Raw genomic sequence first — 24,249 nt, 5'->3', positions numbered from 1 at the left:
AAAGGAATTTACATCCATGCGTCGTATATAAACCATAAAGCAAACAGAACAAAACTATTCTCAACATCGTAAAATGAGCATCAAAATGATGCTTAACATGGGCATTAAAAGCATTCAATGTAAAATTTACAGAAACACAACTTAATGCTACAGTAGTCTTCATCAGTTAACCTTCCTCTTCACCATCCTGCTGGCTTTAGCCAGTTGGTGCAGAACAAAGAGATGTGAAACCATGGGACCATGGGAAAGTAACCTCGTCTGGTCACCCCCAAAACCGGCCTACAAAAAATAGATAGCATAAGCTACTGTAAGTACTGTCAGAAAAATTTAGTCATTCTACTTTCTTTTGCGGATGTTTCTCTCAATCCAATGGTATTTCGCCAGAACACACAACAGGGATCATTGTGTCAGTGCCCTGGGCAAACTTGAACATCAGTCCCACACAAACACACGTAGACATGTCCTCCTCCCTGCTCCGACATGTCTCACACCAGCAGCCCACAAGGCCTCAAGCTTATCCCTGGGGTTATTGCATCTGAACTAAATAAAAGCTCTCACTTCACACTCCTCACCGACACAAGAGACCAAGACCCCTGACAGAAAGGCACACGGACAGACAAAAACAGCCATGTTTACATTGAGGATTTACGGAGAGAGGGAGAGATAAGAGAGAGAAAGAGATGGAGAGAGAGAGAGAGGGAAAGAGATGGAGAGAAAGAGAGAGAGAATTAAGGCACAGAGATTGCAAGCGGACGAGCAGATAGGAACTTGTGTCAGAACCTAACAAAGAAAAAGTACGGATTACGGAAGAATTAAAGTGACCACATGCTGGAGATAATTAGTGCAAGTTGCCGAATCACTTTAAATTGAAAATCCTGTGAAGCAATGAAGGACTTAATGTCACTCTGCAGATGGGATTTTAATTCCTCATCAGATAAAAGGGCTGTCGAGCTTCACATCAGTGTAGAAGAACTCCCATGTCTCCCCGGGTCCTCCCGCCTTCACCGCCTCAGAATCAGAAAGTTAACTTTGAAGTTGCTGAGATACAGTAGCCAGTAGGCCACACTTTGCCTCTCTTGCCAATGCTGTTGATTAACCAACATGTATGAAGGCAAGTCTGAAGAAAGGTCAGTTTAGCGAAGAAAACCAAAGTAGAGTGTACAGTCTCCTGAGAATTTGATTAATTAGCTGGCCAGGCTATTGTTTGTAGGAAATGTGTTGAGAGGACTAAAATGAGGCTATTTCCCTCTGTGACTATTTAAAAGATCCTCATAAGTGACTCAAACTGACTGAAGAATCAATAGAAGCGGGTACTGTACGGTATTGTATGGTATGGTACTGTATGGTGCAGAGTTAAAAACATAGGGAATGGCTGGAAGTCCCTCCACATTCCACTCTTTCCATTGCACTCTTGACACGCAAATGAATGCAGTAACACACAGCAACTAGCACATTTGGGCGGTCACAATTATTATCTCTTGACAGATTTTGAATTGACACACTCATACACACACACACACACACACACACACACTTGCCAGCACTCCCCGACACACATACACACACACACACACAAAAATCATTTAATCTGTAATGGCTCCTGGAGTTGAGGGAGCAGAATTAATTTAGCATGTTCGGACCGGAGTGGACGGCGTCTCGAGGGGTATTGATTCGGTTGCTGTTGTTGTCATGCCAGAGACAAGCTTCAAGAGTGCACATTAAGAAAGGAGACAGTCGAGGAGCTGTCCAGATATGACATGTATGTCACATGGAGCCACGGTCGCTGTCACACTGTCCCTGTCCAACGAACGCCCACTTCAGAGCTGCCTGTTCCTGCAAGTCCTGACTGCCACACGCGGTACACAGCAGCTAGCAGGCTTAACGCCTCCGATGGTCACGTGACGGTCTTGGAACTAATGTGGCAGTCATCCACAATGGGGAAGGAATAAGGGGTTGTTGGATGGATGGATCTTCCAAACCAGTCAGGCCTATTTGCTGGCAAATGTAAGGATTTGTCTCTAAAACTGATTCAGGTTTATTTGTCACATGTAAAAGTATAGTGTACAGTATAATGTACAGTGAAATGTTGCTGCTGGCTCCGTGTTATGCTCTGACGATTACAGATAATTGCAAACACACAATTTACAACTGCACAACTGTAGCCTTAAGTTGCTTCAGAGCGGCCTACTCTTAAATCCTTCCCATCGCCAGACAAAACTGTCTTAGAAAACTGTCCTAGCTTTCAACAGGGTATTTGAGGAAAATGGAAATGTCTTACAGCGTAGAATGAGGTTAAACTATCCCCATGTTCAACAGCGCGGTTTGTGTTGCGCAAGTAAAAATGTTCTAAACGTTGTCACGGTGGAAGTCAGCCAAGTTTCCTCCTTTAGGAGCAGTGAAGAAGGATGTTATTAAAAGTACATTCATGTGTTCCCGCTGTAGAGCTCTTTGCAAGGTGAGCTCATCTTGAGGGGTGGGGGGGGGGGGGGGGTATATTGCGAAAGCACCCAGCCCAACCCCCCCCCGCTACGTATGTCCCCTGCAGAGCGATAAAGTTGAGTTCTGCGCTTCCCAGTTCCATGCTGTTTCCCGGTAACCCGCGGGTCGCGGGCTATGTGTGCTCTGCTGGAGAAAGGGGGCTAGCCAGGCGTTATGAGAGCACAGCGGAAGTCAGACGGACATGATTGAATGTCACCGGGATCGCCGGCCTCTACCCGGCGCTCAAAGGGGAGAAGCAGTGGAGCTTTAGGTCACGTCGGGAGCGTTGTTGTTGCGTGGGTTGTGGGAGTAGTGAAGAGCGTTCGTCATGTTACATTGGCCCTCTTACCCTCATTGACGCACGTATACATCTTGTCTGTCAGATTTTTTTCCCGTTCAGTTTCTCATTCATTTTCCACATTCTCTTTTACAGCAGACATATCGTGTGGAGCTTGTCTTGGTTCCCAGCTTAGATGTTCCCATACTGGACTAGAATGAAGGCTCACTATGGCCGCGGGGGAGGATGGATAGACGTCGCCCTAAGGAAGTCTCTGTTTTATGACCTTACAGCCTCACAGCGCAGAGGAAGAGGCGCTGCCTACCCGCCCTCACACACACACACACACACACACACGCCTAAAAATGATTTCCTGCCCACTCTCCCACAATGCATATCGGGGATTAGACAATGTCTCTGTTTCTGATTGTGAGACAACACAAAAGTATTTCAGGAAACATCCACCCCCATAATACACATGGAACCATTAAATAGCCATAAAGAACAAATTTCTCTCTGATGTTCATGGAACTTCCTTGCTGGCCTGCTCAGTCAGTATGTTATACAGACGCATTAAAAGTTTGAACAGAGGGCAGCATTTTGGAACCTGCTGTGAATATGAATATACAGTGATCATATGTCTCAATGTCTTCATCATAAGGTATTAGTATTCACTGAACTGGGCATATTTTAGATTGGAACGAATAGTTTGAAGGTTTGTGTGTTTCAAGGAGTAGTAAAGGGAAAATTCATATTTAGCCCTGTTTTAAGGTTACTTTTGATCAAAACGTTGACAAAACTAGCACTTTTGAGAAAGTCTGATAATTGCTCTACCACCGTTTAGGTCATACAATGGATGTGGGTGGGCACCGTGAAAAATCATTCAAAAACATGTTAAACTCTAGATTTCAAAGACACGAAGCTCACCGAGGGTATAATTGGTGTCCGTTGGTGTTCTGACATCAAATTCACCGCTAAGTATGAATCCTGTAGGGTTTTATTGATCATTTTATGAAATCCATTGACTTGTATTGAAGCGACCATTGTAGATGTGTAGATCAAACCGCAGAGGGGATAACTACTTACGGTAGCTATTGTTATTGTTTATGTTGCTAGGCTACCTAGTTTGCGGAAGTTTACACAAGTATGTGCTGCGACTAAATAGTTCTATGCTAAATATTTTAAAAAGCCTTTCCAGATGAACTAGAATCTTACTTTATGGCGAATTATATGTCAGAACGCCAACTAACACCTCGGTGAGTTTCTTGTCTTTGAAATTGAGAGTTTAACATGTTTTTTGAATGCTTTTTCAAGATGCCCACCCACATCCATGACCTAAACGGTGATAGAGCAATTATCAGACTTTCTCAAAAGTGCTAGTTTTGTCAACTTTTTGATCTGAACCATTGTATATGATCATAAGTAACCTTAAAACAGGGCTAAACATGATTTTTCCCTTTACTACTCCTTTAAGGGGTGAGGCCTCGAGAGGTAACCTGGCATTTGGTAACAATACACATGTAATTGCTTTTTCTGCTGTGCGGGATTTATCTCTGCTAGGCCATTGCAGCTGCATTTTACAACGCCCCCCCACCCCACCGCCTATTCCCCGAACTCCGATAACCCTGTTGAGTCTGACGCCGGTGTCTACAGACGTCCAAAGCAGCTGGCTGCGGCCGTAGGAGCTGCCAGTGTCAGGTCGTTAGCAGGCGATGTCCGCCAACCGTCCTGGCTGCCAAACGCACAGCACAGCCCCCCATCCCCCTCTCTTTGATAATGGACGAGGTGAGCCAACTGCCACTGTCCACCCCCCCCCACACCCCCCACCAACAAACCCACCCAGCCCTCCCAGTCCTACTCCTTCTCCTCTCCCACCTCCATCCCTCCAGCCCTGTCACTCTGTCACTTACTCTCTCGCAGGTCATCACTCTCATGCATTTGGGACTAGACTGTAAAAGCGCTTCCAGATTGGAAACAGCTGGGGCGTGGGGGAGGAAGGTCTTTTGACCTCCCTGTGTTTTCCCCTGTGCTCGGAGGCCTGGAGGGGATCCATTCCCCAAAAACCTCTGAGATGATTTCTCACACATATTTCTCACGCCCACCCTCTTCCATTAGGCACACACACACACACATCCAGACACACAATCGTCCAACAAGCTTGCACATACAGTCTTCCAGTGAGCTAGCACGTACAGGAGCTGTACCAGTCCCTGTACAATACTCCAATGAGACAGCACGTACAATCTTCCAATGATGTAGCAATGCACTTGGGGCTTGATAATCACCTCAAATTACCTATGAGTCAAAAGGCAAACAGCGCAGACAAAAGCCTGCTTGGATAAAGGCCCCAAATCAATCAGGTAATGTCAGCCATTTTAAATGCAACTACACAATGATTTGTCGTCGTGAGCGATTCCCAAATGTGTCTTAATTCCCACTCCTCATCCAATTCTACAGCACCACGGCACATTAACCAAGCATCGGCCCTGGGGACTAACTTCACTCCCTCTTCACTTTTCTTTCCCTCTCTCTTGTTTTCTGTGGTATAAATGAAAAACAAATGCTCTATCAAGAGGAGAAGGCAAGGGAGCGTGCCTCACATGTCATGTCAGCTTAATGGATTGAATAACCTATTTACTTCAGAGCTCTGGGCGCAAGGACTGTCCCGTCAGACGCTCGACTCCCGGAGACCAGAGCTGTCAGGCAGACGGGAGTTTCTGGACCACGCCCGTGCGGCTCGATGGCAACATAAAAAAAAGTCGGCGGAACAGAACCTCACGGTGGGGGTTTGGACGGGCCTGGGCAGCGATAAATCAGCGCGTCGGCGCGCCACGCTGTCACAATGGCACGTATCCCGAGCGGTGGGAAGGACTGCAGCTAGGGCCCGCTCAGCGCATGGGGGAGGATTTTTGCATGTGTTTCTTTCTGATCTGAAATAGGTCAAACATTACTGTGATATTTCCCCTCTTTTTTCCCACATATTTTACATATTTATATTTTCTTTTTTTAATGCACTTTTTTTCCCCCACCTGCACTAATGCAACAATTTGCCTATGAAGAGGCCCGCCATTCAACACCTGCTAAAAGCCATTATGCCATTTTAGCATAGAGTGCTGATCTAGTTGGAGGTATTGAAGTCAGCTGCACTTGTTGTGCGTCTAATGTACAGAGCTCTTAAAAGTCACACACTGAAAAAAAAAATGTGGTGGGGGGGCGGCTTTTGAGGCCTGGAGATGGAGGTTAAATGGCCTGGCTGAGGGAGTGATTAGCTCAGATGGGTTAGGGAGAACAGGTTGAGGGGTTGGGGTGTGAGTGGGGGGGGGGGGGGGGGCAGTGCAAGCATAGACCCCCGCCGAGGCCAAAACCCTCACTTCTGCATTACCGTTTCACATTTGATTACGCTCAAAACGAAACAGGTCTGATCCGCCGTGGACAAAACCTGTCAGGGGGCTAGAACCCGGGCTTGTCCCCCAGGAACCGTGGGGAGGTTCCCTGGCCTCACGGGCACTGAGAGGACACCTCTAGCTGGCCGCTGGCCTACAACTCACCACCATCGCTGAAAAATAAACATTTTCAGAGGTGAACTGCTTACACAGCATAAAGTGATGAACAGAGTCCGGGGTAAAGGTGATGGTTTGGGGCAGTGTAAGTAAGTAAGTACATTTTATGTATACAGCACTTCTCACAGAGAGGACTCCAAGAAGGAGAAAAAGACAAAGTGCTTCACACAAGTTAAAATGCATACTAAGAATCAAAATTAAACACAGGAAACAGGACAACTGTCATACACAGTCAAATTAACTCGACAAACGGCTGTTTAAACACAAGCGTCTTTAGCTGCTTCCTAAAAATGTCCACAGAGGCTGCAGCTCTCAAGTCCTGAGGAAGAGCATTCCACAATCTAGGTGTCACAGACTCAGTGGCTCTGTCGAGTGGCAAGAACATGAATATGATGGGGCTTTAGTAGATAAAATAGAGAATCTTTGCAGTCTTGTAATACAACTCTATTCAATGTATCGTAGTTTTCAACAATCAAATGGTAGGTATCACTGACAAGACATCAAAACCGATGCCAGCCAGTAAATTCATCCATTCTCTAATATGATAGGGATCTTTTTCTCTCTCCATCTATGTCTTTTTCTGTTTGTTTCCGGCGGCGTCCCTCACAGCGCCGGGGTGGGTCGCACGGGCTGCTTCATCGTGATCGACGCCATGCTGGAGCGCATCAAGCACGAGAAGACGGTGGACATCTACGGCCACGTGACGCTGATGCGCGCCCAGCGGAACTACATGGTGCAGACCGAGGACCAGTACGTCTTCATCCACGACGCGCTCCAGGAGGCCGTCACCTGCGGCAACACCGAGGTGCCCGCCAGGAACCTCTATGCCTACATCCAGAAGCTGACGCAGGTCGAGGGCGGAGACAATGTCAGTGGCATGGAGCTGGAGTTCAAGGTAGGCTGCCCGGGCAAGTTCCCGGAAAAACGATTCTCGAGGGTGTGCTCAGTCTTGGTAGGAGACAGACCTAACGCTGACCCTAAGATCTACAGGGAGGCATTCAGGGTTACATAACTGGTGCTCTCTCCTGTTTGGGGTGCATTGTTAAAAACGTAATGATACAACACTGATATTGGCAAGCTTGACTGCTTCCTAAAGGATAATGCTGGCCCAACTGCTTTGTGGGAATAGAGGGGCCATGGCGACAGTGGACAAACTTGCCATAAAAAGGAAAAAAAGAGACTTAAGCAAGAGGCAGTCCAATTTTGTATAACCCCATGCAAAGGTTTACAGCAACTGTTAATTTTCCATATTAAATTAAGCTGAGAAGGGTAGTCAGCTATTGTTTCGCGTACAACCGAAGCCACTCCAGTCTTCCCCCTCCCCTCTCCTCGTCCCCTAACCCAACCCATAAAGGAACTGCCATCTTTGACCGGCCAATCCCAGAACCCCCCACTCCCGGACGCTTTCCCAATTCCCATTAGCCTAGCTAGACAGCGTGGGGCCAGTGGTTCTCCTCCCATTACAGTTACTAGCCTCTCTCTGTAACCCGACATGGGTTTAATGCCCCCTTTCCTGGACTCCGCTTCCTCCACTACTCCTTGTCTTCGGTAAAAGGGGGCTAGTTTTACAACGAATACCAAACACAGACCCCCCCCCCAAAAACCCCCCAAGACTAGGATGGCTTCCAGTGGGGGGGGGTGAAGGGGGGGGGGGGGTTAGAAACCAACCCTGCATTTACAATAAGCAGGGGCCTCTACCCCAGCCTCCCCCTTCAGAACAGTCTGCGGTGCAGCTGCCCCGACCGGCTTTTGCCTTTCTTGTCACGCTCTCCACTCTCGTATTCAGTGATGGATGCTGATACCGCTAAGAGATGACACACAGGTTAGATTACCCGCGCTCCTTTCCGGCGTGGGCCTGAACCGGCATCCATTGTCTCTCTTCATCATAACATGCTGTTTGCCTTTTTTTCCCCCTTGCAACTGCGAGCACGGACAATAATCCCCTTGGTCCCCCTTTTACGTACTTAACGCGAAGGGGAAATATGTTACTACAGTAGAGGCTGTAAACAGTGGAGTCCCCTCGGTGTTTGGCAGCTGAACACCCCATAATCCTTTGCAGGCCTTCCCCAGTTCCATACCATCGTGTGGTTATTAATAGTGTTCGCATCTTTAACCTACACAAGCCCCCTCTCTTAATCTCAGGCACAGACTAGCGGAGGCAAATGAACAACGATTAACGTTTCATTCTCAGCCGTAACGGTTGGCGCTCTGGTCTCTCCCTCCGCAGCGTTTAGCCAACACTAAAGCCCATACGTCACGATTCATCAGTGCCAATCTCCCCTGCAACAAGTTCAAGAACCGCCTTGTCAACATCATGCCATACGAGTCCACACGAGTGTGTCTTCAGCCTATCCGAGGGGTGGAGGGCTCCGACTACATCAATGCCAGTTTTATTGATGGATACAGGTAAGGAGGACGCCGGATATTTGGAGTTTTTCAACCTTTGGTGCCCATTCACGGTAATGACCATTCAGCCGAGTCGGGGGATATCTGATATGCAGCTCCATACAGCTGACCTGTCGCTCAGTTGCAATACAACGTGTTGTGATGATAATGATCTGTACTGACCACCGTTGTAATATACGGTTCTTGTTTTCACAGACAACAGAAAGCCTACATTGCCACACAAGGCCCGCTGGCGGAGACAACAGAGGACTTCTGGAGGATGCTCTGGGAGCACAACTCCACGATCGTGGTCATGCTAACCAAGCTCAGAGAAATGGGGAGGGTACGCTGAGCAACGTCACAAATCACGATCACCTACCCGCTATGTGGAGACTCACTAAGACATCTGCTCATTTCTACTTGCAAAGCACCCATTTTATCAAGTGCAAACTAGTAATCGCCGCTATCTTGTAGATGGAGATCAACAGGACTGACTAACCATGAGCTTGCAATGGTTAAATAACCTTAGCTGTGAATAAATAATGTTGTGTATGGAAAGGTTAGGCTAATTGGACCTTCATTTTTTGTTTTGCTTCTTGTAGGAAAAGTGCCACCAGTACTGGCCAGCAGAGAGATCTGCCAGGTATCAGTACTTTGTGGTGGACCCCATGGCGGAGTACAATATGCCCCAGTACATTCTGAGAGAGTTCAAAGTGACTGACGCTAGGGTAAGTAAGGATGTGGGAAGTTAGAAATGTCACATGCTGCAGCATTTCACCTTTGCGGTATTTGGCAGGGAAATCCCGTTGGAAATCTCGTGGGATTTCAGACGGGTGTTATTTCGTTTTAGTGATGCACCACCGCCAGGTGGCGTCTTTGAGTAGATTTAGCAGACTGGGCTCAGTGTTTTTCTCCTATAGTCTACGAATGACTCCAGTTCACTGCACAAACCAAACAGTTCCAAATTCACTCTATTGCTTACAGCGTGGACTTTGGTCAAATGGATAAATCTGTCTTGCTATGGAGTTCTTTTTGAGTTGCTGCATGTTCAGTTCACCCGTAAATATTTTTCAAACCATTACAATGGTTCTGATTAAGACTTTGCTGTAGTCCTTATCCCCACATATGGGTAGCATATCAAATATTAGTACTGGATGGAATCATGACACGTCAATGGTGTAAAAACAAATAAGACGCGGACCATGTCGAGCTGCTAAGAGTTTTTAATTCCATCAAAGGCTTTTGTTGATAAATGGTGCAGACGTCTCCTTTGTAGTGTTTGTTGTACTGGCTTCCCAATGGAATTGCTTCCCTTATCAAGGGGATACAATATCACTTAAATATTGCACTTCCTCAAAGAGGGCTCCCCAACAGCCTGGCAGATGTAGCACTTCAAAGGAATTAGTGTCTTTAGTATTCATGTATTAATACATTCAGGTGAAATGACAGACATCTTTAGTAACCAACTGCCTTTCCCTGGCGCGTTAAACTGCGTGCCTCTGTGCTCCCTGATTCTCCAAAGGCTGATGCCGTCAGTTGAGAAACACACAAAAGCCTGAGGCATTATGTGAGATAGTCATGGAAAGAACTGCCGGACTGGATGAGCTGTCTTGGCTTCATCACATACACTTTTCCATTTCCTTCCTACCATATCTCTGTGTGATGTTCCACTTGAGTGAGCACGCCCTGTATTCTCTCTCTGTCTCTCTCTCTCTCTCTCTGTATCTCTCTCTCTCTCTCTCTCTCTCTCCATTTTCCAGGATGGACAGTCACGGACAGTAAGGCAGTTTCAGTTTACAGACTGGCCTGAGCAAGGAGTGCCAAAATCCGGAGAGGGCTTCATCGATTTCATTGGCCAAGTGCATAAAACGAAAGAGCAGTTTGGCCAAGATGGTCCGATCTCTGTCCACTGTAGGTAAGGCAGTCAGTATTTACTCTCCAGTGGAATTTTGTGTTTGGCAAGCAATTACGATACCAGAGCACACTTCTGAACCTCTGATGACGCTGACAACATTTTGCTCTGTTAAGAAACAAATGGTGCTGCCTAAAAGAAACAGGCCTCTTTTAGTTTGATCCTACTGAGATGAAAAATCAATCAAGACTTTTAACGAGCACCGCACAGCGCAGTCCTCTCAGGCTCTAGTGGTTCACTATTATCAGCAGGCGAAGAACTGATTTAAACACTGCTGTGAAGAGACACACAACAATGAAGGACAATAATAAGTCTAGACTGTGTTGTATGATCCGCCTGGCCTCGGCGCTAACAACAAGGTGGTTAGCTAACGGTTTTTTTCCTCCTGGCAGCGCGGGTGTGGGTAGAACCGGGGTGTTCATCACACTGAGCATCGTCTTGGAGCGGATGAGGTACGAGGGCGTGGTGGACATCTTCCAGACGGTGAAAATGCTCCGGACACAGAGGCCAGCCATGGTGCAGACAGAGGTTAGATACCCAAATCCTAACCCTAATCCGCAACTTGTGTTATCGCTTATTCTATATGAGGAGCATCCCCAGTGAACCTGAGTGTGGACTATAACTCACCTGAACCAGCTTTATAACAGTGTATTAGAGCACTACTTCTGCTCTTACCTGCCTACATTCATTGTCATATTAAAGGGATTCAATGGAGTTTCAGAAGGTGGTCCCCAAAAGCCAAGTAGAGTGTGCTTCTAGAGCAACAAGAGGGTTTACTATATTGACAAGCCAGTTGGAGTTGTTGTTTTGTGGGGGTAAGCTCTATGTTCCCACAGCCCAATGGTCCCACAGTCCATTGGTCCCACATTACTAAGACTTTTTTTTTCTAAATTAGGCCCAATGGTCCCACAGCCCATTGGTCCCACAGCCCATTGGTCCCACATTACCAAGACTTTTTTTTTTCAAATTAGGCCCTAAAAAAACAAGCTGGTGAGGAAAACCAGCTCTGTCGTGGGTGGAACGCTGAACAGAATATACCCTCTGTCTTGTATTCCATAGTGCACGGGAATAAGGGAGCACACAAATTCTCGTGCTTGAAATGTTTCAATTTTACCTTCACTCTGTCCTCCTAACTGGTTGTGTGTAAAAATATAGAATACTCTCTGTCTTGTATTCTATAGTGCATGGGAATAAGACAGATTATCGTGCTTGAAATATTTCAATGTTTCAATGTTTACAAATGTGTGCGGGTAGAGCAGAAGCATATAAAGACAGAACTCATGCTGCAAACACACAAATTCAACCAGGTAGTAGGATATCCATACTTTTATCGGCAGAGATGGCTGCTATTCATGGGCGCGTGATCCCTGGAAACCGTAGAGGAAAGGTTTTAGTTGTCCAGAAGTTCCGTTTTCACCGGCATGAGACAAGGGGCGAAAAGATTCATTGGCGTTGCTGGCGTAAGGACTGCAGAGCAAAGTTGTATACAAACCTGCTGAACGATGAAGATGAGGATCCAGATATCCGAGTGATTGGGTTCCACAGGGCTGTGGGAACATAGGGCTGTGGGAACATAGAGCTGGGGGAACATAGACCTGGGGGAACATAGGGCTGTGGGAACATGGAACTGTGGGAATATAGAGCTGTGGGACCATTGGGCTGTGGGAACATGGAGCTAGGTAGGAATTTCAAGATGTTTAGTAGACCACAAGGACACATTCATTGTTTTTTGGGGAGAAAATTTGAATATAAACAAAGAACAAGTTGTTTGCAATGAAACACCATTGAATCCCTTTAACTCATTGGACTGATACGTTTTTACTCTGAGAAACAGCTGTTTCATGTACAGTAGCAACACCAGACAACTTCAGTGGAGTGGGCAGATTCAAATGTCTGGACCTAGGCTATTTATCCCATTAATATCCATAAGATATTCCACTAGGAACCTACAGTACAAGATAATGTCTCAAATGCTGATGGAACACAAGATCAACACAAGAGGTGAACGATAGCTGCTAAGAAGCTCTGCAATTTCTGAAAGCAGGAATTCTGCCCTGTAGTGATTTTAAACAGCTTTTTCTAGTTCCATAGCTGAGGCAGATGAGAACCTCCTCAACGAGGGGAAGATAGAGGAGTAGGCGCAGCTGGAGGGAAACGAATGGCCACGTGTACAGTATGGATAGTGAGAGTGGATGCAGGGAGAAAAAATAATAATACTACAAGGAATACTGTAGAGTGCAAAACACAGTGGCTTAAAGTGTGTTTCTCCTTCCCTACAGGACCAGTACCAGTTCTGTTACCGAGCTGGTCTGGAGTACCTGGGAAGCTTTGATCACTATGCAACGTAAAAGTACCTGGACCGGAGGAAAAAAGCAGAGGGCCATTTGGAAGAACAAACCCCAGCGAGCCTCTCTACTGAGCCATAATCTCCTGCTTGAGAAAGTACTTCTAAACTCCTAGCTAACGACTCATTTAAGTGTTGGATGTGAGACACGAAAATGTAAAAAATAATAAAAATAATAATAATAATTAAAGATGATTCCAGGAGGACCAAGTATTTCCCAACCCCCATAGACCTCACTCTGAAAAGGGCGTGAGAGGATCCTGACTGTTGAAGCATCCAATGGGATTATTTTTTTCTGTTGCTTCAAGGATTCGCCATTGGCTCAAAAAAACTGAATGAAACAAAAACAAAAGATAACATGACAAACAATAAGAACATCAACAATGCATCAATGATTATGAACTATTACAGAGAGGCAATGGAGGCACACAGAATGGCTAAAAACTTGATGCACATTGTAAAGAGAAATTTCTGTTCCACAATCAACTACACAGAGACAACCCATCGAAAAAGAAGACGCCAATGCTTGGTCCACTTTGAAAACAGGACATGATTAAACTAATAATAACTACATACCCAGTTTCCTGTCACAACGTTCATCATTTATCAATTGGGGAAGGGTAATGTTAAAAGATATATGAAACAGATAAAACTTATTGATTTAGTTTTGTAGTACTTTATTATACGGCTGATATGTGCTTCTTTTTGAACTGTGTGGATTTATTTCCTTTTTTAAACAAAGTTGTCACTTAATGAAGTGATACAATTTATTCACATAGTTTTTGTTATTTTGGGTTGTTTTTTTTTTAGCTATAGAACTGTTCTGATGTATGCACCGTCATGCAGAGAAAGTATTTCTCCTTATAGAATTGTCTCGCTCTTTTCGGTTCGTTGCACTCTGCAGTCCTGTATCCACACTACCAAATTTAGTTTGTCTTATGTTGCAGGTTTTTTGTTGTTGTTTGTATTTCTAATTTGTCCATGATCACATACATGACTTAATTACACCCGTGGATAAACTGGGGCTTTGTGGAATCAACAGGGATGAGCAAAGTATGAAGCTGCTGCTACTGATTATCTTAGTTCTTCCATGCTAGAATGATATGAGAACCTGATGAATTAGATATATTGATATATGAATATATATGGTACAGAAGATGTTTGATATATAAATGATATATAAATTAAGAATCATATAATATTCATTATAAATATATATATCTATAAAGAATGGATTGTATAAGAAAGCTTCCACGATGAGATTTCTGTGCTATGGGGAAAATGAAGAGATTTTTCACTGGAATGCACATCAGTGGGACTACATCATATTCTGGTTCAGTGCATCTGTTCTTGTGCAATAAATAGGTGTATTATAGATAGGGTTCACGTGGATAATTTGTGAAGTCATAACATTGTTGTTCCCCGAGTGAGGTGTTGAAGTGGGAATGAATGCCAAGTGTCAACCAGAGCGTCGCCAGTACATTAAGATACACTCCCGTGCAGTCTGTAGTGCCATGCAGGGTTGCTTAGTCATTGTTTCATACAATAGGGCAAGGTACAAAGACATCACTTTCCTGAGGTTTCAAAACACAACGGCATAACATGTTTTCATTTTGCATTTAGAGTGCCTTATATTTATGCCTGTTTTTTTTATAATATTAATTTACATATGTATTCTTTGAGTAGTCAGTGCATATAGTAGAAGTGCATATTTAATTTTCTACGCCAGAAGTATTCATTTGTTACATTATATGAGATTATGCAAATATTCACATTGCGATGCTCATATTTTCATGTCTGTGGCCTTATTATGGCTGAAGTAAAAAAAGAGACTCCCATGTAATTCACTGACCTTTGCAATTAAAAATAGCAGAGTATGAAACCAGTTCTATAGTAAAGATGAGTTAATATATCTTTAATAGGTTGCTTTTCTAATGTACCAAATGTAAGCATTCAAATACACAGAAATGTAGTTGAGGTAGAAAATTGGCATTTAAAACTGCTATGGACAACTTACGGGAGTCTAAAGCCACACACAGGTCGTCAAAGACTTGCATCAAGGACAACCATTTTGCAGAGTCAATTAGCTATCTCTGTCTCCATTAGAATGAATTGAGGAACGTTAGACAGATTCTAGGGAAACCAGTGGTCTGTGTCTACACTCAGCTGCAGGCCAGGGCATAAAGACTGATAGTAGAGCTCTAGTAGAGCTCAACTCTGAATAAGGTGAATACTAGGTGGTTTACTGCATTGTGGTATGCAGTAAACCACCTAGTATTCACCTTATTCAGAGTTGTGATTCAATCCTAAATCCTAGTGGTATGTACTATTTATGAAAACATCAACTAATCGTTTAGTACAATTCCTTAAGTTAAGTTCCTTCAAATTAAATCGAATAATTTTGGACACCTATTTTACTTACCCTTGCTGACTGATGGCATGTGGATGTGCATTCCAGGTGCTTCCCCTTGTTATTTCAAGCAGCTATTTTTTTTCGTCAATTGCTTCATACTTGTTTTTGTTTTTTTACTTGTCATAACATTAAGGTATAAAGTGCTATTATTTAACCATGTGTACATTAACTGGTCCATAATATTTGTTTCCCATCTCAGTCTTTTAATTTCCATATGCATGGAGAAACATGGCAGAACGGCCTCAGTGGGCCCAGTAGGAAGAATTGCACTTTCTCTATCTTTGTACTATGCACTGCCCTATTGATTCTAATCCCAATAATATATTACTTGAACCCATCTGTAAGAATCTCCTTAAACGTTCACTTTGTGTGTATGTAAATAACACAAAAAGGTATCAACTTTAAAAAGACAAAAAAAAAAAGTTTGTGGCGAAAAAGAGCATCCATCCTGGTGCCATGGTGACTCCAGCAGATGAGTTCAGAAACCTGTCCCTCCTAACCATCCGTTATTGTGGCTTCGCCATCCAAGCTTGGAGTGTCATTACAGAAATAAACGTTGTGTTCTCTACTCTCTATCTCTCTCCCGTCTGGATGCATAGACTGAAATTAATTAATTAAATTGTAAAAAAATAAAAAGTAAAAAAAAGGCTTGTTAAAAGAAATCATACAATTACCTCTGATTAGTTGTAAGCGTAAACTGTTTTTTTTTCTGAATGAAAGGAGTGCTTTTTATTTTCCTACTTAGGTTACATTGGTGGCGAATGAAGTCTGTATGAAAATCAGTTCTTTGCTGACACAAGTTCCATTTGTTATAAATGAATTCTATTAAAAAATGTCAGTGTTATGCACCATAATCTCACTTTCTTCCCTCCGTCTCATATTGACTCTGAAAGACCGATGGGGCTGTTTTACCTCTCAGTCGCAGGGTCAGAAATAAAATCCATAGTGCTCCTGTCAAAGGAAAATGGAGCCTCATCAGGATCTAATAGATTTCCATTGTGCAATTACTGTTGCATTGACGACAGTGGGTCTACACATAATGTTCCCTCTCAAATCCTTTATTTCAACTGGCAGCCACTGTCCACTTTGTTTCGGTCAATTGGATAGGGATGGGTTTTGGAAAGTGACACCTCAGTATGGATGATACCAACCAACTAGGGCTGCAAGCAGCAGTGAGCGGGCCCTCGCACCCCACGCGTGTCGCGGTGCGGCGCTGTTAAAGGGTGTGCTATGTCGGTGTCCAGTACTGAGAGAAACTTCCTGTCACCAGTAGGTGGTGCTTTAAGCATGACTCAATACCGACGCATAGATGTGTTCAGGATGGTACCTTGATGAAGCGTGAGAAATGTTGTGTAAATCGGACAATGTATGTAGGAGTTATGATGACTTCCTGCTTGACCTGTAGGCAGTGCTATAAGTATGACTCAATACTGACCTAAAGATGTGTTCAGGACACGACCTTCATCAAGCGTGAGCAATTTGGGGTAAATTGGATAATATATGTAGGAGTTATGAGGACTTCCTGTAAGCAGTAGGTGGCGCTATAAATATGATGCAATGCTGACACAGATGTGTTTAGGATGCGACCTTCATCAACCCTGAGCAATTTGGAGTAAATCGGATAACATATGTAGGAGTTATGAGGACTTCCTGTTTCCCCAGTAGGTGGCGCTGTAGGTATGACGCAATACTGACTTACAGATGTGTTCAAGATGCGACCTTCATCAAGCATGAGTAATTTGGAGTAAATCGGATAACGTATGTAGGAGTTATGAGTACTTCCTGTTTCACCAGTAGGTGGTGCTGTTTCACCAGTAAGTGTGACTCGACACCAATGCATAGATGCAAAATGGCTGACTTCCTGTTGGATGTTGGGTATAGCTCCAAAAGACATATTAGTGTGTCATGATGAACTACATACGCTCACCGGATTTTGTTCGCCTAAATCAAACTGAAAGGTGGGGCTCGCCATTTAAAATTTTCCAGGAGGCGCTCTTGAGCCGTTTTGCCACGCCCATTTCCGTGATACATCAACATTTTCACCAGGACTGACGTATCTGCAAAGTTTCATTGGTTTTCATCAATGTTTAGGCTGCCAAAAAGGCATTTGTTTGGGGAGAAGAAGAAGAAGGTAGGAGAAGGAGAATAATAATCCTTACAATTTCAATAGGGCCTCGCACCACCAGTGCTCGGACCCTAATGATAGTATAACACAACCTTAGATTTAAACATATACCTCTCAATGTACTCCACCAAAGATAATTATATTGCATTTGTTTCCTGATTCACTTTCTATGTAGTGGGTGTCTTGAATCTGTTGTAGGCTACAGTAAGTGATGTGAGTCAACGTAGTTCACATCACGTAGTTCACATCAGTTAAGGAATATCTTAACAAGTCACTCTGCGCCTCTTGATCTCTTGCAACGGTTTTTTAAACATTTTAGGAATCAATACTATGCTGGCCTGAATAAGTCTTCCAAGCTAGGATAACGATGATCTGAATCAGGAAATTGTCTTCACCCCAAGATAAGTAGATAATGGGAACTGTCAAACCAAAATACTTCATCCCGGGTATTGCAAAGAGAAACTCTGTGGTGGGCTACAGCACAGGCAGGCTTGTTACAGCGACTCCAACATCATATCACAACCATGATGAAATCAAATAAAATGTGAGGCACTTTTATATTCTTCCCTGTGTGATAGATATTTCAAATATAGAAGCACAAAGAAACACTGGGATAGGTGATCCGTGTGCAGTTCAAATTGCAGATGCTTTCTAAGTACTCTGAATATATAGTTTGTACACTGAAACAGGTTGGCCTTGAGTTAAGTTTACTCATTCTTGCATCTTCATAAATACATTTAGATCCAAACTACCAGAATGCTGAAGCTCCTTTGTCCCTATATAGAAGGTGTTCATTATAAAATATGTGCAATAGTACAGGCCTAAAATGGTGCAAGCTTCAATACCAGACTGTGTTCTGGGATGGATTAATTAAAGTCCCATTTTCAAACCATATAATATATTTCTACGTATGACCTGTGACGTGTTTAGGGAAGGTGCTCAATTCCATTTTGTGGCAACAAGTGCAATCAGTGCCACATCTTGTTGTCCAAAATTAGACACAAAGGATCAAAATTGGATTTCCTTTAATAAACATGCCATCGCGGATGCCAGGTTTACAGTCAGGCATAAATGACATTATAACCAAATAAACTTTAACTCGATCTTCTCATCATAGTTCTCTGTTCACTGGAGATGGCGCTTCATATGCTTCAAACAGCTGCTCCATTATACCTCCTCAAGAGTCAGCAGAATGATGAGATCAACCAACCATTCACAAAACCACACGCAAGTCATTTCTCATGTTTCTGTTCTTTAACGAAGACAGCTTGCGATGCTCTCCTGCTGCTCTCTCCTGCATGTCTAAATTTGGGCAGCAAGGCTTATTTTATTTATTTATTTGTTTGCTTTTGCATCGCATGGTTACTGAGATGTGCCCTACAGTGTGGGGTTGCTGTTTGAACATGAGAGAAGATCCACTTTGTACTACTGGGAAAAGAGACTTTTATTTCAAACCTGGCTTCCTGATCTCATTGTTTTATTTAACTTAACTTTGCTTCTACAATTATCGGTCACATTCCTTCTACCTCGGTTGTGGCTAGATGGGGTACAGTTACGGCCTATGCAGAAGTCTAGTTCCCATAAATGCAGAGACCCTAACCCCAACTCCAACCCTAAACCTAAGCCTAACCTTAACCCTAAACCTAACCTTAAAGGACCATACCGGTCTAAATAGGATTTGATCTCCTTAAACTAGTCACCCAACGTATATCACATTACCGCAATCCATTTTCCGAAGTAAAGCTCATGTTAAAAGTTGTTTGCATTTTCGTGTTTTACTTACATTTGAAAAGTTGAAAATGATGGCTTTAAAAGGTATTTTTAAATTGTTCCCTTGTTGCGTTGACAAACTTCAAATAATTTTCAGTAGTTTTCATGTTATATTATTTTCGTTCGAATTCATTAAACTCCTGCGCTATATTCTCTAATCCACCTACGAAAATAAATAATAACTACTGAAAATGATTTGAAACTAACCGGGACAAGTTTGTCAGCACAACAAGGGAACAATTTAAAAATATGTTTTGAAGCCATCACGTTCAACTTTTGAAATGTAAGTAAAACGTGAAAATGCAAATATCTTTTAGCGTGAGCTTTACTTCAGAAAATGGATTGCAGTAATGTGATAAACGTTGGGTGACTAGTTTTAGGAGATCACATCATATTTAGACCGGTATGGTCCTTTAACCCTAAACCTAACCTTAACTGAATCTTTAACTTAACCCTAAATGACCATGTTTATGTGAACCTTCTACACTGGCCATAGCTGTACCCCTTCTAGCCACGACCTTCTACCTCCCCTACTGGGTGACACTGATGACCATAAGCATTGGTCTTCTCCTGTCAACTTGATCTTCTCCTGTCAGTTTGATCTAACCTATGTATGTCTGTCTCTTTCCAAATTCCACAAAGCCACTTAAATGATGACCAGTCCCAGTTCTGACATCTTCTCCAGGCCTCGTCCTCTCGTGAAGACCTGATCGGTATCCCAATTTAACAAGCTTCTAAGAGCTACCCCCTTCCACCAATTCTCCTGAATCTCCTTGTACTGTAGTTTGGATGTAGCCTGCAGCACGTTTCAGTGACTTCTTTCAGAACCCATGTCTATCTGATTTAGCAACCCTTGATCATAATGTGTTTATTATGAAGACCCAGTCAGGTTGGATAATCTGAATAATGTATTTGACCCCCGCCTGCATGCTTTTACAATACTAAAAATGAAAATAACAGGATAGACGAGATGGTTGGCTTCATGGCCTCACATCAATACAACAGGCAACTTCCCAATCTCAACAGGAAACAGCTAACCACTCCACAGCTGACTTTGCAGAGGGCGGCGCGCAAAATGGTTCTCTCTGTAGCATCCGCCTCATCGCACTAAAGCGATGACGCTTCCAGAGCCGATGGTGTCCGGCAAATGAAACGGACAGCTAAGACTCCACAAACATGATCCTTGGGGCCTTAACCCAGGCTGGAGAAGCCTCTCTCTACTGTGAAGAGACAGGCACTGTGCCCCGGAGTGAGGCCGGTGAGGCACATTACACATGGGGGACCTCCTTCCAGTGGACTCCCCCGGCCCAGATGACAAGCCCAGATAAGAGCCGACGCCGCGCCCAAGCGTAGCGTGCACATCGCATTACGGCCCCATGTTCCAGGCTGCTGCGGGGAGTGCCGACCTCCAAGCGATGGCGGAGAGGGCGTGTGAGATATCTGCCGCGTATAGAAGGGCCCGTGTTGGTGACCACTGGAAAAAATGCGGCTTGGTTTTTTTCAGTGCTGAGGAATCTTCCGGGTATCAGCCTCAGTTTTCAGACTCTTTAAATGGATTGGATTTACAGGTATAAAGAGGTATACAAATGATACCCACTTCTCTATCCGTCACCACTACACCCCTGGATATACATTTTCTGTGACTGAACCACATGTAAACCTGTGTGTGTGTGTATATGTGTGTGTGTTTGCCTGCGCAACAATCAGCAGCAGCAGCCGTTGTAAAAGACCTGAAGGTTAATTTCACTACCTCAGCATCTTGCCAATACTCCTCCGCAGATCTCAACCTCTGCACACCTGCCTTCTATTCCCTCCCCCTCACTCTCTCCTTCCCTCTCTCCCTCCCTCTCTCTGCCTCTGGTCTGGTTACCTCATCCTCTGTCCCCTATGTCTCTCAGAGTCCTCTGTTGCAGCACACTAGCTGCGTTAAACATGTCGCCCTGTGCAGCTGCCTGCTTAGATACGTGAGCAAACAGACGTTTGCATTAAAAGTCGCAATGGGACTAAGACAAGAATGATTACTTCCTTTAACAATTGTCAAGTATCATTGTGGCAATATCATAGTCTTACAGTAGATGTGTGACATTGTGTATCGATCAAGGTTTAGGAAACCACTATCATGCTTAAGTGATCTTTTTGTTGATGGGCAACTAAAATAAATCATTTTATTAATAATTTTATCAGAACGTGAATTTAAACAGCATTTTGCTCAGTTGATACAAAGCATAAATGGTTGTTCTTATAGGCCGACTGGGAGGCTGAAACCCACAAAGACAATTTGAGGTTCATGACCTAAATTACAACTCTGACATAACCTTTGACCTCTCCTGAGTCTCTGACAGGAAAGATATACAGTCAGAGCCAATTTGTTCATGACACACATCAATTATCCTGTCAATGCAGTAGGGAACAGAGAAGGACAAAATAGGAAATAAGATTTATGAGGGGCTCGCAAGCCTTTGTTGCAAAGTCTAGCAAAAATGCACATTACATTCCATGCCCAGCTGCAGTCTTTTCATACACCACTGTGTCGCAGTGAGTGCATGTACAGTATATAGCTTATTGAACTCAGGGTATATTTTTTTCTTGACCTCCCAGGACACAGTGTCAATTATTCTCAGTATAGCTGCATGGAGGACTTCATTCCCCTAATCAAAATAAATGGCTAGGGCAGCAGAAAGTGAATGGCGCTAAACCCCCAATATTCCTTCGAGGCGGCTGGGGGGAGGGGCAGCAAACAAATCCATTACCTCAAGGTAAATAGAAAGCATCAGCACTTATGGCCTATTTGAATGACTCTGCCCTGTGACCAGCCCTGCACAGGATTCCTCCATTCTCCACGCGGAAAGCTGATAAAGCGTTTTTTTTCTCTCACACTCCCTCAGCCCACAGTCAATCTTACATAATACAATGTGTTGATAAAAACTTCCCCATAGCTGCTGCTGTGCAGACCCAAAAATAGCTGTGACTAACTCACTGTAACATTTTGGTTTCCTCCGTTTAAAGGAGGGGAAAAATGCAGAGAATGACTCGGTTGTAATTTATATATAATGCTGTAAAGCAGGTCTAACCGACTCCTGGAGGGAGGCGGGGTGAGACGTAATTAAAATAAACTCATGAAATTAAGTGACGGACTGTTACTGTCTCAGCCAGGGGTGTGTAGGAGTGTGTGCAATTCAGCAGACTGGAAGACAATTTGTAACGTTCCGGGTTAATACAGTTGGAGGACAGTAGGGGGAGCTAGATAGGAACACAGCGTCTTTTCCAGCGCTCAGAGGGGGAATTGTGTCCTCCACACTTGACCTGCACAGTGTGTATCATCAGGCGCTGCTCCGTGACCACAGTAGAAATCTCATGGCTTTTGTCTCGTATGAAGGTCTATTTAAGGTTCAAACGTGTCCCATATGGACCGGCATCAGGGCCCTAGCTGCTTCCAGCGCTTGATGACGATCATACTGAAAGACGTACCAGGACACCAGTGCTACATGGATGATGTGACCATCTATGGAGAAACCAGGGAACAACAGGCCACTCCAGGCCGTCAATGCGTTGGGACTGAAATGGAATCTGGCTAAGTGCAAATTGAGGCAGGCAGAGCTTGGATTTCCGGGCCTGCTGTGTGGAGGCAGTGTTGTATGCACCTGCAGCCAAGGGAGGGTGCCTCTAGTACGGTGTCCATTTCAGGACATCCTTGTACCTCGGAGCAAACGCCGTCAGTCCTCATACCAAACACTCCTCAGTTGTCAAAACATATGGCCGTCAGACAAAACGATCGTCAGACCAAATGGCATTGCACTAAAAAGTTGTCAGAGCATAGGCCTACTGTGTCAGACCAACGGCCTCGCACGGAAAGTTGTCAGAAGTGTATTTTTTTCTTTTTTGGACTGTGCTGTCCTTCTGGAACTATAGGGGTCAGTAATATACATGCGTGCGTTTGACACAGTGAGGGAAGCAACTTGAAGTTAGTGGCCGGTAAGTAAAGTTTCTTATGGTCAATTAAAGACTATAGTTTTAGCTAACATGAGCTAGCTAGCTACTAACTTGGACACCTTAGCTTTGGATATGTTCTTTTTCATATAGAAAAGCTAACGCTAGCTATAGCTAAACAGAGAGGATGTGCTCTATTTTCTATTTGCCCAGGTGTTCTGAAAAGTTGGCCTACCTCCTCAGGATGACCTACCACCCATTATATTATGTTTAATTCATGGGTAGCGCGTCCTGTTAGAGAGGAAATGTCTATCAGAATGCCCTACGACCCATCAGATCTGCTGGTGCTTCTATTCATCCATGATCAAGATCATCCTGACTGGGAATATCACCACCTAGTACGGGAGCAGCAGCTCTCAGGACCGCAAGGCCCTACAGAAAATGGTACGGTCAGGTGAACGTAACTTTGGGGGGCCACTCCCCCACCTCGAGGACATCTACACCAGAAGATGAAAGACCAAGGCAAACAGGATCCTGCAAGACCCCAGCCATCTAGGAAATGGACTGTTCTCTCTGCTACTTTCAAGGAAGAGATAGCTCATTCACATGGCGAGCACAGAGAGGCTCAGGAAGATTACTAAAAACTCAGAACATTATTAATACACACACATTAATACATAGAATACTTTGGAATTAACTTTGGAATATAACTTTATTATACAGGTAAATATACTGACTGATGAACAATGTACACAATCACATGTCATCACACATAAGGCATCACCAAATTAATCCAGATAGGATCCCATAGAATGGCAAGTGCTTCTCTATATGCAGTGGGGTTATAGAAGTCCAGACTTAAATTACGAATTTATGTGTAACAGCTAAATGTGAATCAAATATGAACTGCTTTCCCCCCACTACAACAGACAAAAGGGCAATAAAGAAGATTGCAAACAAATATATTCAGAGTGCGCTGAGCTCAAAAACAAAACTACGATGTATGAAGGCTTTTGTGATGAGTAATAGTCAAATGAAAGTAATCGGGGTGGGATGTG

At 44.0% G+C, this 24,249-nt stretch overlaps 1 protein-coding gene across 4 annotated transcripts in view; it reads left to right on the top strand.

The window, feature by feature from the left end:
• LOC311320015 (receptor-type tyrosine-protein phosphatase delta-like) overlaps window positions 1–12,960 on the top strand; it is a gene marked incomplete at both ends in the record, with an annotated part of 124,398 nt that extends 111,438 nt beyond the window's left edge. For all 4 annotated transcript variants that reach the window (XM_084451651.1, XM_084451650.1, XM_084451652.1 and 1 more), the window contains 7 exons: window positions 6,925–7,210; window positions 8,543–8,721; window positions 8,917–9,043; window positions 9,303–9,428; window positions 10,461–10,615; window positions 11,005–11,140; window positions 12,892–12,960. In XM_084451651.1, coding sequence (XP_084307777.1) covers window positions 6,925–7,210; window positions 8,543–8,721; window positions 8,917–9,043; window positions 9,303–9,428; window positions 10,461–10,615; window positions 11,005–11,140; window positions 12,892–12,960 — 1,078 coding nt within the window. The remainder of the gene's footprint in view (window positions 1–6,924; window positions 7,211–8,542; window positions 8,722–8,916; window positions 9,044–9,302; window positions 9,429–10,460; window positions 10,616–11,004; window positions 11,141–12,891) is intronic.
• Window positions 12,961–24,249: the final 11,289 nt, after the last annotated feature.

The sequence above is a fragment of the Borostomias antarcticus genome, assembly GCF_949987555.1.
Source record: "Borostomias antarcticus genome assembly, chromosome: 17".
In the NCBI taxonomy this organism is placed as follows: Eukaryota; Metazoa; Chordata; class Actinopteri; order Stomiiformes; family Stomiidae; genus Borostomias; species Borostomias antarcticus.
The sequence above is the reverse complement of the archived record's forward strand: the minus strand, read 5'-3'. Positions and strand labels throughout refer to the sequence as shown.